This window comes from Anoplopoma fimbria, chromosome 24 (assembly GCF_027596085.1).
Source record: "Anoplopoma fimbria isolate UVic2021 breed Golden Eagle Sablefish chromosome 24, Afim_UVic_2022, whole genome shotgun sequence".
Classification (NCBI taxonomy): Eukaryota; Metazoa; Chordata; class Actinopteri; order Perciformes; family Anoplopomatidae; genus Anoplopoma; species Anoplopoma fimbria.
Window position 1 is genome coordinate 11,468,738 of NC_072472.1, and position 13,421 is coordinate 11,482,158.

Sequence of the window (13,421 nt, forward strand, 5' to 3'; positions counted from 1 at the left end):
CCAAGAGTCATTAGGGGTTCTGCATCTTCAAGAAATTCTACACTGACTTAAGCATTCAGCTATAATGTCCACATGGTCATGGGAATGGTTTGACCAAAGCTTCTTAAGATGACAACCACAGTAACAATGAGTTCATTTCAAAACGATACAGATGATTCAGGAGGATGCCCCATAATATATTTAATAGCTGTCTGCTTATTGTGCAGATTTAAGGAGCTGGTTGAGGTATTGGATTGGATTTGGAATAGTATGGTCTGCATGATAATCAAACGTTACACTAACATGCTAAAAAACACACAGTGGATAAAGTGCTGCTTCAAAGTATGCTTAGTATAAATAAAAGACCAGGGAAGTAAAGTGTAAATCTGTTTTCCAAGTAAAAGCCAGACTTGAAAGGTGTTGTAAGGCAGGACACTGGGTTGGCTTGGCTGTCTTGTTGGGCAGGTTGGTAAAGAGCCTAGGGGTGCCGAGGAAGACAGTTCAGTCACTGTCAGTCTTCAGTATAGACTTAAGGCTGCCGAAACAGTTGCTCCTCAGGCTGGGCTTTGACTTAAACTGATTGAGAGGCTCAGAGATAGACAAGTGATCATTAAAGAGCTGCTGCAAAATGTTGTTTACCATTCAAAACCTTTTATTCATTCATTTAAGATGTGTCTGTTATGTCCAATTCAAGTCTGAATTCTGAATCACTTTTGCAAATCATCACCTTCAACCAGTAGACACCTATGTTTCATAAAACTCAAGGATATTGACAATAGGGGTGGATCCAGAATAGATCCCTGGGGGATATCACATTACGGAGATTTCAGTTCTGCAGACAGGAAGAAATCAATCTTGAGCAGTACTAGCACACCTTTTCCACAGTATTTTTTACCTTTCCGCCTATGAAAGAACTTCTCAAAATAGAATTTTCTATATTATCATTTCAATTGAAAGTATCTGAATGGTTAGGACATATTTTTAAAAGTAGCACAACTATGCCCAGTGTGAAAAGTTCCTTACACCAGTTCAGCTAAAGAGCAAATCCAAGTTAAATCTATTTATGGAAAATCATTTTTTTCCCATTACATATTTTAGTGCACATTTACAGCTTTACTAGTAGCTTGGCACTTAAGGTGCAATGTTCATTCAGTCTTTCTCACGTTTGTTCTTTCCTTTTCTCTGTGTAACTATTTAATCTCCTCTGTATTTACTGCAGATACGTGTCGGCCCTGACGACACCAGCCCGCCTCTCCCCAGTGGATTTCCATTACTCATTGCCCTCGCAGGTGCCTACCTTCCAGATCACATCCCCCAATGCCGGCCATGCCATGTCTCTCCCTCCCGCTGTCCACAACCCTTACCCTCTGGAGGATGACCAGCCTCTGCTGCGCCGCTACCAGGTGCCCCTACACGATGCCCAATGCCAGGAGCCCTACCGGCAGCAGCGTCGCACCTATCTAAATGACAGCAGGGGCAGCCTGCCCTCCAGCCCCTACCGGCTGGCTAAAGAAGAAGACTATGAGACCACCCAGGAGTATCTCTCCTCTCGGGAGCAACCAAAGAGAAGTGGGTCCAGTGGAACTGGTAGCCGGCGCTGGCGGAGATCCAGACTGAATGGCCACGTGGCCCCGCGTGGATATGAGGCATCTCGGGACTATGGGTCTCGAAGCTGCCTAACAGATAGTGAGTCAGAGGAGGACGGTGAGAGCACGCCCTTCCTCAGTATGCAGAACATGAATGCCGAGCCCTCCACCATCTACAGGCCGGTGGACAGTCGGACTTCTCACTCATCGGGGCGGCACAGTGGGCATGGAAACATGCATACGAGACTTACACACTCACGCCCCAAACCAGACAATACACCCCATTAAAGAGTGAAAATGAACCAACAAAAATCAATATAGTATAGACCTGCATCTATAAGAAATATTTTTATTTTATATAACTGACAGATATTCTAAACAAATGAAATATTTATTTTCATTTTAGCAAAAGTTGTCTACTAGTTAACAGCAAAGACTTTTTTATAGGGAAAACTCTATTTATATGTACATTTTGATTTACAGCATAAAAAGATGTGCCAGTTTTTTCACAACGTAAAAAAAAAAATAGAGTAATATTGTGGTGCCTTTTGCTGTATGCCGATGCCAGAGGGCCAGTGGAGGTTTTTGTAGCCTTTCTTATATGGACGCCTCATTTTTTATACACGTTTATGTTTTTTTTCCTCTCTGGTTTCCTGTTTTACTTTCTTTCCAAGTTGCATTCTTTGAGGAGTCTAGCCCCACTGGAACATAACCCCTTCCATGTCACGCAATATAAACCACTTCAACATAAAGTGTATGTTTACATTAATATGATTTTGCCTGTAGGGTTTATGATTTGGGATCTGATAGAACGCCTGATAAATACAATGTAGATCCTTTTTGCCCTCTGATTAATGTCTACAGAGAGAAAGAGAGAGAGAGAGAGAGTGTATGGTTGTGTATGTGTGTTTAAATGCCTGTGTGTGTGTGTGTATGTCAGTTTGCTTGCATGTATTTGTGATCGTTAGTTGAATTTCATTGTTTGTTGTGGTGACATCAAGCGTGTGGGTCTACTGGTTGACAGAAGAGCGTGACAGAAGTTCACTGAATAGTGCTTTATCAGAACAATGGCCCCAGTGTAGGAGGACAGATAAGGCTGCTGTAGGGTTGTGTGTTATGCAGCTCATTGCTGGATGTGTTTACAGCTATTTCGCCCGTTCCCCAGACCAGTTAAGTCCCCCCGTTATTTCCCAGCAGGTTTTTCCTCATGTTAGTCTGTTATGAGGCCAACAAACACTGAGCCGCCTGGCACAGGGTGACCTCTGCCATCAGAGGTGATGGCAAAACAAAAAGATTGCATCTGTTTTCACTCAACTCAGCCCCTAGTCCCATGCCTCATCATCCTACTGTGTCCATTCTGTTTTTGTGGCCTGTGTTGAAGGCCACACAGTGTCTCAGGATTTCCACACGGCCCCCATACACCCCCCTCAACCCCCTCCACCTTAAACCCCGTAACTTAAGGTCAACCCACGACTGAGGTTCTCAGTTAAAAAAGGCCTACATGTTAACGTACAGCCTACCAGTTCCCCGAACACTCCCATGCAGAGAGAAGGAAAGCCAAGCGGAAGCAGCTCAGTGGAGAACAGTGCAGAACATACTAGACAATATAAACGAAATAGCTGTGAAACTTTAGAGGATCATACAATGCAAAAATATGCAAACTTTCTATTTTGCTGTTTGATTACATCATTTTCTAAGAGGTGACTGTAGTGTGTTGTGTGAAAAAAAAACTATGTGATGCCTATAGTGTAGAATGAAATAACATGATATAAATGCATATTTACATTAGTTAGTTTTTAAAGCCATTATGCAGCCATCTTTAAAGTTGTCAGCCTTTCTTGTTCACATACTCACGCCCACTGAATGACTGCGTCCATGAATTGTTTCAGCACTTGGTTTAGACCGCTTCACTTTACACGCACACTTCCAAGTATATCAAATAGAATCCAGATAGTGTCTCCTCCAATAGTACTACGTTGTCTTGTTCACAGATCTAGTCATTTCAAATTTACTCTGTGAACGATAATAATTTGAATTTGAGAAGTAAACATTTAAGTCCCCTGTCCTCCACTGAAGGAAAAGCAAATATTTCAAAGGAAATCAAAGGAATGTCAAAACCATTAGAAGTAAGAGAGAACAGTAGATGCTTCATCACTGTTGTATGTGTCTACCTTGTTAACTATGCTGAATTATCATATTTTCATTGGTTTAAAAACTCTCAAAAAGATAGATCTGCAATTCTAACTGCTATGTGGTAAATGCACAGTGGTATTGTTATAGAAAGGTCTTTGGTCACACCTCACTTGCAGATATTTCATTGAGTTTCTCACCTCTTGGTCTAATTTTGTATGTCTGAAAAATGCAAAAGAAGACAGTGCTCCTCTGGTTTAAATGTGATACTCCCTTCACTTTGCCAGTCCTCTCACCGAAATGAGATGCTACCGGGCACGTCCTGCCAGTCTGTTTAATTTTATGACCCCACCCCCTCACCTGACCCCACCCTCGCTTGAAATGTTTGAACACCTCTCCTCTGCATGTCCTTGTGGTCACGGTTTGATGGGTGCATGGTAAAAAAAAAAAAAAAGCAGCAGACAATTCCTTTTTCCAGTCAGTGAAAGTGTATTTCATTTAACATTCAGCAATAAAAAAGACCCTTTCCCACATGTCATTCCTGAAATATGCTAGAAAAAAAGAAAAAAATGCGAGATTGTCATAGATTGTAAAATAAAATGAAAAATGAATCCACCTGTTCATATGAGAAAATAAATCTTTATTCATATCATTTTACGATGTAGTTATTTCTGTAGAAAGCTTTGCTCTGCATTTTGATCCATCTCTTATATTGACTATATCTTTGACTTTTCTGGTGTAATGCATACGATACACAGTGTGTCTCAGGACTACACTGGTAAAATCTGACATATGTTTCATATAGTGATTAGGAGGTAAGTGATTGATTATGTCAAAACTGTTTCACATGGTCGTCGTGATCTCTAAAGCAGTAACTCATTGAGTGAGCACATACAAAGAGATGAGCATTGTGACTTTGAATAACTTTTTTAAAGATCAGTTTAAATTGTGATTGTTTCTACAGCATTAATGCGCCTCCTCAGATGAATGTAAATATTCAGAACAATCTCTTAACAACCAGTGTTTATTAAAGACCAACGTTTATTTGTAAGCTATGGATATTTGAAAAATTATCTTGGATGACCAATTGACAAATGGCCAACGGATCAAAAAAGAAGCCCCAATATATTGAAACATTTAAGAAAAAGCACATTTATGATGTAAGAACTACAGGCGGAGATTTAATGTTACATATTAGCATTAACATTTATTCAATATAGATTCGTCCTTAATTCTGTGTAATTTCAATTGATTGCGCAGTAGCATAGATTCTCCACTAGATGGTGCCATAACAGCAAGATTTATAACTCACACGCCAGATGACTTGCCGTTTTGCAGGGGTGAGTATTCTTTATTGTCCATTCATATATTCCTTATTTAATAGAAACACACTTTATAGATAATAACAGTGGCTTTTATGGGAATGAGTTGTCAGATCTGGAGGAACATGTACTTCACTTGTGGGTTAGGGTTAGGGTTAGCCCTAACCCTAACCCTATCCCTATCCAATGCCATCTTTTTTATGCCATCTTAGCACTTACCAAAGGAAGAATGAAGTTAAAAACCGAAACTCCTTCCTTGTATTCTTTCATTGAATTTTTCCCACATGTTCTCCTGCAGAGATGATCTTTACTGTCTGTGAGACTCAAAAGTTAATATATAAAGAATTGGCAAAATGTGGTTGTCACGTTGAAGTTTAACCGTAAAGGTTAACTTAGTAGACTTATGATGTCTGTATGATGGTAATACTTTATCCTCTAAATGCTTTCTGTGGAAAAAACATTGATTATTAATTGATTTCTCAGAATCAGGCAGGGAAGCTGTTGTATTTATGTTTGCCATTGGGTGGCGCTGTTTGATCTGTATTTAGGTTTAAGTTGTCAACTTCTTGTTCAGGTCAAGCAGGTTCATCTTTGACTTGCAATAATAATAATAAATCTTGCTGAGTATTTGGGATCAACAACCACAAGAACAGAAAATACAGGCGGGACATAAATAAACCTGTGTTGAACACTCTCAGCAACTAAGCCATTTGTTTTCCAATTTTGGTTGCATGGTTTCATTAGTAATAATTCATGTAGAACTTTAATCATATTTGTACATCTTACTTTTCAGGACAAATTGGGCTATTAAAATATGTACGCTTACATAGTTATACGACCATAAATACAAACATAAAACAACAATGGAAATATGTTTACTCTCTTTTTCAAATCAAACTCAATAGTAAACAAAACTTTTGGCTTATAATCCACAGGTCCTTTGTCCATGCAAGACCCTAACTATTCATTCAAGAAGCCATATCAATGTATTTTTATATTTTCATAAGCTTTATAAGCTCTTTAAAACATTACAAAATAAAAAAAGAAGCCAAATAAAATGTGTGAAAACAGAATAACAACGATATATTAATGTGTGTGTTTATATATATACATATATATATATACATTATAGCTAACGACGGCCAACAATGTATTTGCTTTGAACACAGATACCTGGATAAATAACCGCACAAGACATTCATTGTTGTATTTTTTAGTTTAATTAAAGTCTCTATAAAAATACTGTTGTTGCAGGTTTGATCACAAAGCTCCTTAAAGGGTCACTATGGCAACACAGCCCTTGCCGGAAACATAAAGCTACATTTGTGAAGGTGAGTCACTGAACTTCAGTCTTCCAGAGATATTCTAAAAGGCAGTAACTAAAATATTTTTTAATGTTGCAGAGGACATCATGGAACTCTTCATGAAAATACATTTTCTTTACAAACACAGGCTAAAAATACCAGTGAAGGCATAGCATAGTGTGTGACCTGAAGAAGGCTTTATATATAAACACAGATATTAAAAGTCTGTCCATGTCCAGAATAAAGCCCTCGAAGTTACTGTATAACAAATAAACAAAGGTCTGATTGTTTGCAGCTTTTCATTTCACTGTATTGACCTGTCCAAAAAATAACATTGTAACTACAATTGTCCAGCAGTCAAACCACACAATAAACGTATTATGCTAATCAAATAGCAAAAAGCAGTACCCACTCAACTTTCTTTAACGTGTCAGCAAAAACATCAACAGTACAATACAGATGCCCTCAGGCAGCCTGCTTAAGGAGATTCGCCTCGGTGTCTTGCAGGATTATTGTTTCCTTTGGTGGCATTTTGGAGCCTCTCCCAGATCCCCTGTGTTTAAGATAGAAAAATGCAAATATGGATAAATCAGTTTCTCTCTCTTCAACCATCTGGGCTTTTTCTAGAGTAAACAATTTACTGTGAATGCTTGAGCTAGAGCCGTCCTATGTCCTGTCTGGCAAAGTTATGTTTTGATTTTGGAACATGCAGAGATTTAAGACAATTAACCCATCCTGTCTTCTGTAACTGGATATTACCTGTCCTCCACGTCTTGTATTGTGTCAGGAAGGGGTGAGCCAAGTGTTTCTGGAAGAAATATTGCAGCTACTCCGCTGAGAATCGGAGCTCCCCCGTAGATTAACCCTGGAAGCCAAGGTACGTAGTCGGCCGTCAGAAGCACCATGGGGGCCACCATGGCTCCTATTCGGGCCATCATGGATACCCAGCCCATGCCATTCTGACTGAGAGAGAAAAAAACTTTACGACACTTCCTTTGAATCAGTGTTTGAGGTGCTGCTGATAAAGTAAATATAAAGTCAAAAAATAAAGTAAAGAAAATCCAATGTTCAAGTGCAGCTGCAATTCAATATTAAAGAACTTTCGATAGGGAGACGGGGTTTTAAGTTACTGTTTAATTGAACTGGAAAAGTTACAAGAACCTGCTTTGTTTGTTGGTTTCACATCTCACATTTTAAGTCACCGTTTAACTGAACTGTAAATGATGGATGAACGTGAATTGTTTGTTGCTGTCACTGCCCCAGAAAAAGCTGCCTTCTATAGATGTTCCTGTACTATGGTGCCTGGAGTTTTCAGAGATTAGTATGATGAGCAAAGACACGCCGTCAGCAGCACTTTTGCCAGGACATATTTTCGTCAACAAGAGAAGGCAGCAAATAATGACAGAACACATTTTATCAGGACATGATGAGCCTTTGCTGATAGTAAAGTCAAGATAAATCCAGGAACATGCACCAAAAGCCCTCAAATTTTTCCAATAAAAGTTGAATCCATAGTTTGAAGAATGTTTTGAAGGCAAAATGTATCTACGTGTTACGAATCAAGCATACGTAATGAAGCTGTCATTGAGTTTCTACTGATCCTTCTCTGTTTAACTCTCAGAAGGTAAAAAGTGACTCTGCCCATCTGACCCCGTGACCTTCTATTTGCTCTGCTGTATGCATGAACTGCAGGTCAACAAAATACACACTTTTATTTGGGTGAATTTAACTATTTGCTACAAGTTATTTGTCAATGCATTGATGTATTTGTTGCAGCCTGATTTTTATACTTATTCTATCTTCTGAATAAAACTTACATATGAGTGATCTGCAGACCGCTATAAGTATTGTCCACATTTCTAATTTGTTCGGTTAAAAGCAATTCAGTCAATCCAGTAGAGAAACTCATTTTTAAATAGAGATCTGATTTCCTCAAAAAACTAAATAAACTGAACAAAATTCCTAAGCAAAAAATAGATTAAATTGAATAATAACATAAGATAAATTCCCTTAAAAACATGAACTAATTGACCTGTATCTTTGCCAAATAAGACGTACCGAATGATGGTTGGGTAGAGTTCTCCAGAGTAAAGGTAGCAGCAGTTGAAGGAGGCAGCAAGGCAACCTTTACCCATTACAGCCAGACAGGTGCGTGCCATCTGTTTATCTGCACATGAGTGAAACATGCATGAGATCACTCAGTTGTTTCTGCAGTATAATATTTAACTCCTATGCACGTCTTCAAACACACCATAAGGTACCAGCAAGTTGATCAGAATCATGATTCCAGCAATGATTAGAGCGCCACTTTGTGATGGTCGCCGTCCAATAAAACTCATGGACACAGTTACGACCACTTTAGCAGGGATGTCAACAGCTCCAAAGATTACTTGGATTAAGTAGATGTCCACCCCGAACTTTTGCAGATCCATAGCAAGACCGTAGTAGGCAAAGCTGGTTGATAACCTAAGTTAGTAAAATAACAGAAAAAGAATAAGCATGCACGCTGTAATTGCAATTTTATAGAAGTGTATAGAAGAGTTGAGTTTTTCTTTAACAAGTGCAGGACACTTACCAGACAGCACTGAGGCAGATTGTCATGGACCTCATTGTGGGGGTGCGGAACAGATCCAGAACAGAGTAGGAGCCCTGCACACAGGACATCTCTTTCTTCATGGACTCCTGCAGCATCTATGCATGAAGATGAGGGTTTCTTTCAGTTCAAATACATTTTATTCACAATTAGAAACACAGATATGTTGTGCAGTCACACAAACACACCACGCTTCCTTACCTTGACGGTGATTTTTTCTCCCTCTTCGTGCAGTCCGTTAAATCTTGCCACACTTTTGAGGTTCTTGACGGCTGCTTCGGGCTTATTGCTCAGCGCTAACCATCTTGAAGATTCATGAAACCACCTGTGTTTAGACATTTGTTTAGTTTATACATCATCATGCAATAAATATATCTCAGATCACTACATCTTTAGAACTTTTTAACATTAATCAGTAACTCTGCTTGCAACCTTAGGTATTTCGAGCATGTCAGTACTTGGCCTCTCACCATGCAATGAGGAAGAAGACGTAGAAGGGCAAAGACACAGCCAGGGTTAACCACCTCCAGTCCCGGATGAAGTAGGCTATGAGTGCCAGGAGCAACTGCCCCACTGTGTAACTGTAACCTGTTATTGTCCCCATCACAGTTCGCACTCTAGTCGGAATCCACTCCACAACTTGAAATGAAGAAATCACAGAACAAGAGATATTTTGTAGAACTTAGTACAATTTGTACTCCATCATCAGCGTGCATGTTGCCTGCGTCCAGTTAAGTCATTCTGCACTGATTTTCCTCTATCCAGCTAGGTGTCTTACTGAGCGAGAAGGTGTTGAGCCCCAACCCAGACAGAGCCATGCCACAACCAAAGCGGAACAGGCAGAAGAGGGAGAAGGAGGTAGAGAAAGCAGTACATGTTCCCGCCACTGCCATCAGCAGGTTTGAGATGAGCAGGAGGATGCGTCGACCGTATCTGGGAGTCAGGTGGATTTGCAAAGAGTCAGGTCAGAATATATCACATTATATGACTTGAATAAAATACTTTTTTTAGGCAAATTGTCTTAAGCGGTATTCACAGAATATATCAGATGCTTCATGTCTTCTAATAAACAACATGTCAGTTATCTAAGCAGTGTGTGCTGCAGCCCACTAACACATGTTCTCTAACCGCATTATAAAACATTCTTCAATATTTCAAAGTCATATTTCAAAGTCACATATATGATTGATTGTGCCGAGATTTACTTCCTAATTTCTATAACTGCAAAAAATCAGTGGTGATAAAATGAATGTTACCTGTCTGACAGACTTCCAAAGACTGCAGCTCCCAAAAGCACGCCTCCCATGTAGACTGTTTGTCCCATTTGCTTCAGAGAGCGTTGATCACACACCAAATGCCACTGGCAAAAATGTAACACAATTTAACACGCATGACAAGAAAACATTTAACACATGGGAAAAGAAAGAATAAATATGTAGTCCTACGTCAGATATGATGGTTGATCTCATCACAGTCATGTTATAGGACCATCCGTCTGTGCATCCCTGCAGGTCGACCTCCGAAACATCCTTAGTGTCGCCCTCCTGCCCTGAGCTGGAAGTCCCATTCTTATTCAGAATGTACCACTGTGGAGCAACGTAACGCATGCATCTCTCGGGGTTCCCTTTGTGGTCCAGCGGCACTGTAACCAGCAGTGTTTCCTCTGGGCTCAGCTGGGACTGAGAGAGGTTTTTCTGTGCGCTGCAGAAGTGAGGAGGCACCGCGGCCACAAAGTTCTGCAGCAGGTTGTGACTGGCCATCATCAGGACAGGCATGCAGAGAAGGATCATATGCACGATCTGGAACCGTCCTGTGCCCCCCACCTGCTCTAGGAGGTCACCAAACCCCATATTTGTGCAACCAGAACTCCACAAGGTGACTTGATTTTAATGGCAGTAGATCCCTTTGTTGGTAGTTTTCCTTAAGAACTGGATGTGCAAAAAAAACAGTAACTTGTTCTAGCACCTGTGAAAATATGGAAGAAAACATCAGTAGCCAGTATCTTTTGCATTTAAAGATGTTACATTAATAATACCACATTTCATAGACTTACCTGCAGGGTTAGTCTTCTCTTGTTACATAAAATATCAACTAAATACAATAAAAAATACTGTCTCACAAAGTGTAGGTCTTCATTAAAACAACACAAAATTCAAATAAAAGTTTTCCAGAAAGGAATCCTTTAAAAAAAAAAGATGTTAAAGTGGTCTCATTGCTGCAGTGGGGTAAAGTGGGTAATCGGCTCTCAAATTCCATCAGCTTTTCAGAACTCTGGATTATTAGGAGTGCAATTTAACCTCTTGAGGCATTTGCAGCTCGTTGACTGAACACTGAGGTGGAATGCTGAGTCCTTGCTGTGCCGGAGCAATGACGGAGCAAGTGTTTCAGTGATAGTGAGCTCCAGCATTAAGAGTGGTCACATAACTATGCTGGGTTCTTTTCCCATTTGGCACCGAGACACACTCCTTCCTGTTTATTGGTTACCTAACAAAAAGGACAAGTGATAGAGGTTCTGTCTGTCTATCTGTCTGTCTGTCTGTCTGTGTGTGTGTGTGCACCCTGTGCATACACACAAACTCATTTTCACAAGAGTTCATTTGTGTCAGTCAGTTTATTTGATGTTTTCTGTAATTGTTTGCTTGTTTGAGCAGATTGATTTGTCTGTCGGATTAAATGTAAACAAAAGATGTTAAACCAAATACAAAAAAGGAAAAACAATAAGTAAGTGTTTCACATAAGTTCAAAAGATTCTGATAAATATTCAACTGTTCAAATGTGCTGCAACACCTTGACCTTTTGACACCATCAGTCCCGTCTTGTTATGAAACAGTTTGCAGTCAATAAGTGACAGTTCAGTCAACTATAGTGTAGGTGTTCTGAAAAATAGTCACGTTATGCTGACGTAGTTCTGAAACAGAACCACGATTAAAAAGTAAAAGAACTACAGTAATGCACTCTAATATACACATGTATATATATATATATATATATATTTATATATTTGTATATGTATTGTATTGTGTTCACAGAGTACATGTAGTTTGCATTTTCTGCCTGGTTATGTGTCCCAATGATTAGTGGTGAGGAATGTGCGCTTATGTAATGATCAGCATGAGATGTCAGGCAGAATGAATCTGCAGGTGCACCAAGGCAAAACAATATTTTTTTTGTTTTTTCAGCTGCCAGAGATTTTTCCTTTTTAAATTCTTCCTTCTTCAACGTGTTTTGTTTTTTGAGCCCCAAAAGTATGGGTATTCAACAGAATATATGAAAGACACAAGAAAAATGAAAAAATACTAAGTCACACACAGACTTCCAGGGGCTTTTTTTTTTTTTTTTTTTTTTTTTTTTTTTTTTACAAATTTGGACAACAAAGAAGCAGTGAATTGAGGGTTAGTGTTGAAACCATCAGTCTTATAGGTCTGAGAGTGAAACATTTTAATGTTTTACAAAGAAGGAAAGGACTAGGACAGCACTCTGAAACCAGAAAATATTTGTTCAATCTTGGTTTAATGATAAATAGTAAAATGGCCTAAAGTGGGCCACTGAGCTGCAGAGAAACCGAAGCAGCCACAACATTTCAATTTACAAAGAAGGTCCTGTCACCTCCATCTCTCTCTTCTCTATGGGGCGCCCAACACATTGGGGCCCTGAACCTGGGCCCCTAGAAGCCCGAGTGTTAAGTGGCTGTCAGGAATATTTTAGAGGGGTGAACTTTATTTTCTTGGTATACCGGGGCCCAATTTTAACACCTTCAATCCATCCATCCATTTTCCGTAACCTGTTTATCCAGTTAAGGGTCGCAGGGGTGCTGGAGCCGATCTCAGCTGTCAATGGGCGAAGGCAGGGTACATCCTGGACAGGTCGCCAGCCTATCACAGGGCTGACATATAGAGACAAACAACCACTCACACTCACATCCACACCTACAGGCAATTTAGAGTCTTCAATGCACCTAAGCTGCATGTCTTTGGACTGTGGGAGGAAGCCGGAGAACCCGGAGAGAACCCACGCTGACACGGGGAGAACATGCAAACTCCACACAGAAGGTTGTCTAGCCCGGGAATTGAACCCAGACCCCTCTTGCTGTGAGGTGACAGTGCTAATCACTACACCACCGTGCAGCCCTACCTTCAATCCTTAACATACTAAACATTTTATGATAATGGATGAAAATAGAAGAGAAGAGGGGGATTATTTTCTGCAAGAGTAAATAATCCCTTTTACTGTCTTGCGAATAATCTACAGTGTCGGAATAAAACAATTAGCCTAAAGGCTATGGTTACTTTTACTTCTGCAGTTATCTAAAGCTGTAAATTGTTTGATGGGGGTTTGGACTTTAAACTCATTAAACTCAAACCTTATCTTACAATTTATTACGCCAGTAAATTCTCTCTAGGTAAACACTGCAATCACGTTGACAACAATGACACATTCCGTCCTTATTCTTTGTGCCTCTTCCTCGGTTAATAGTTACAAACCGACACAAGTGAACACAGAACACTTT

The 13,421-nt window shown here is 39.8% G+C and overlaps 2 protein-coding genes across 3 annotated transcripts in view; one reads left to right on the forward strand and one right to left on the reverse strand.

The window, feature by feature from the left end:
- The window catches only part of nrg2a (neuregulin 2a), a 47,768-nt gene extending 43,440 nt beyond the window's left edge, over nt 1-4,328 (forward strand). Inside the window, exon 10 of the mRNA XM_054625372.1 lies at nt 1,199-4,328. Within this exon, the coding sequence (XP_054481347.1) occupies nt 1,199-1,853 (655 nt within the window). The 3' untranslated portion in view covers nt 1,854-4,328. The remainder of the gene's footprint in view (nt 1-1,198) is intronic.
- Nucleotides 4,329-6,219: 1,891 nt separating this feature from the next.
- slc22a6l (solute carrier family 22 member 6, like) lies at nt 6,220-11,388 on the reverse strand. Of its 2 annotated transcripts, none has more exons than XM_054625373.1 (11): nt 10,968-11,388; nt 10,360-10,879; nt 10,171-10,274; nt 9,693-9,847; nt 9,385-9,553; nt 9,116-9,239; nt 8,897-9,012; nt 8,573-8,787; nt 8,380-8,488; nt 7,081-7,284; nt 6,220-6,874 (listed from the first exon to the last, which is right to left on the reverse strand). In XM_054625373.1, exons 2-11 carry the CDS (start codon nt 10,762-10,764, stop codon nt 6,787-6,789), a joined length of 1,689 nt encoding a protein of 562 aa, XP_054481348.1. In that variant the 5' UTR covers nt 10,765-10,879; nt 10,968-11,388; the 3' UTR covers nt 6,220-6,786. The 2 variants fall into 2 exon arrangements, with proteins under 2 accessions (XP_054481348.1, XP_054481349.1); XM_054625374.1 differs by having other exon boundaries at nt 6,226-6,874; nt 10,360-10,842.
- Between the last annotated feature and the right edge of the window lie 2,033 nt (nt 11,389-13,421).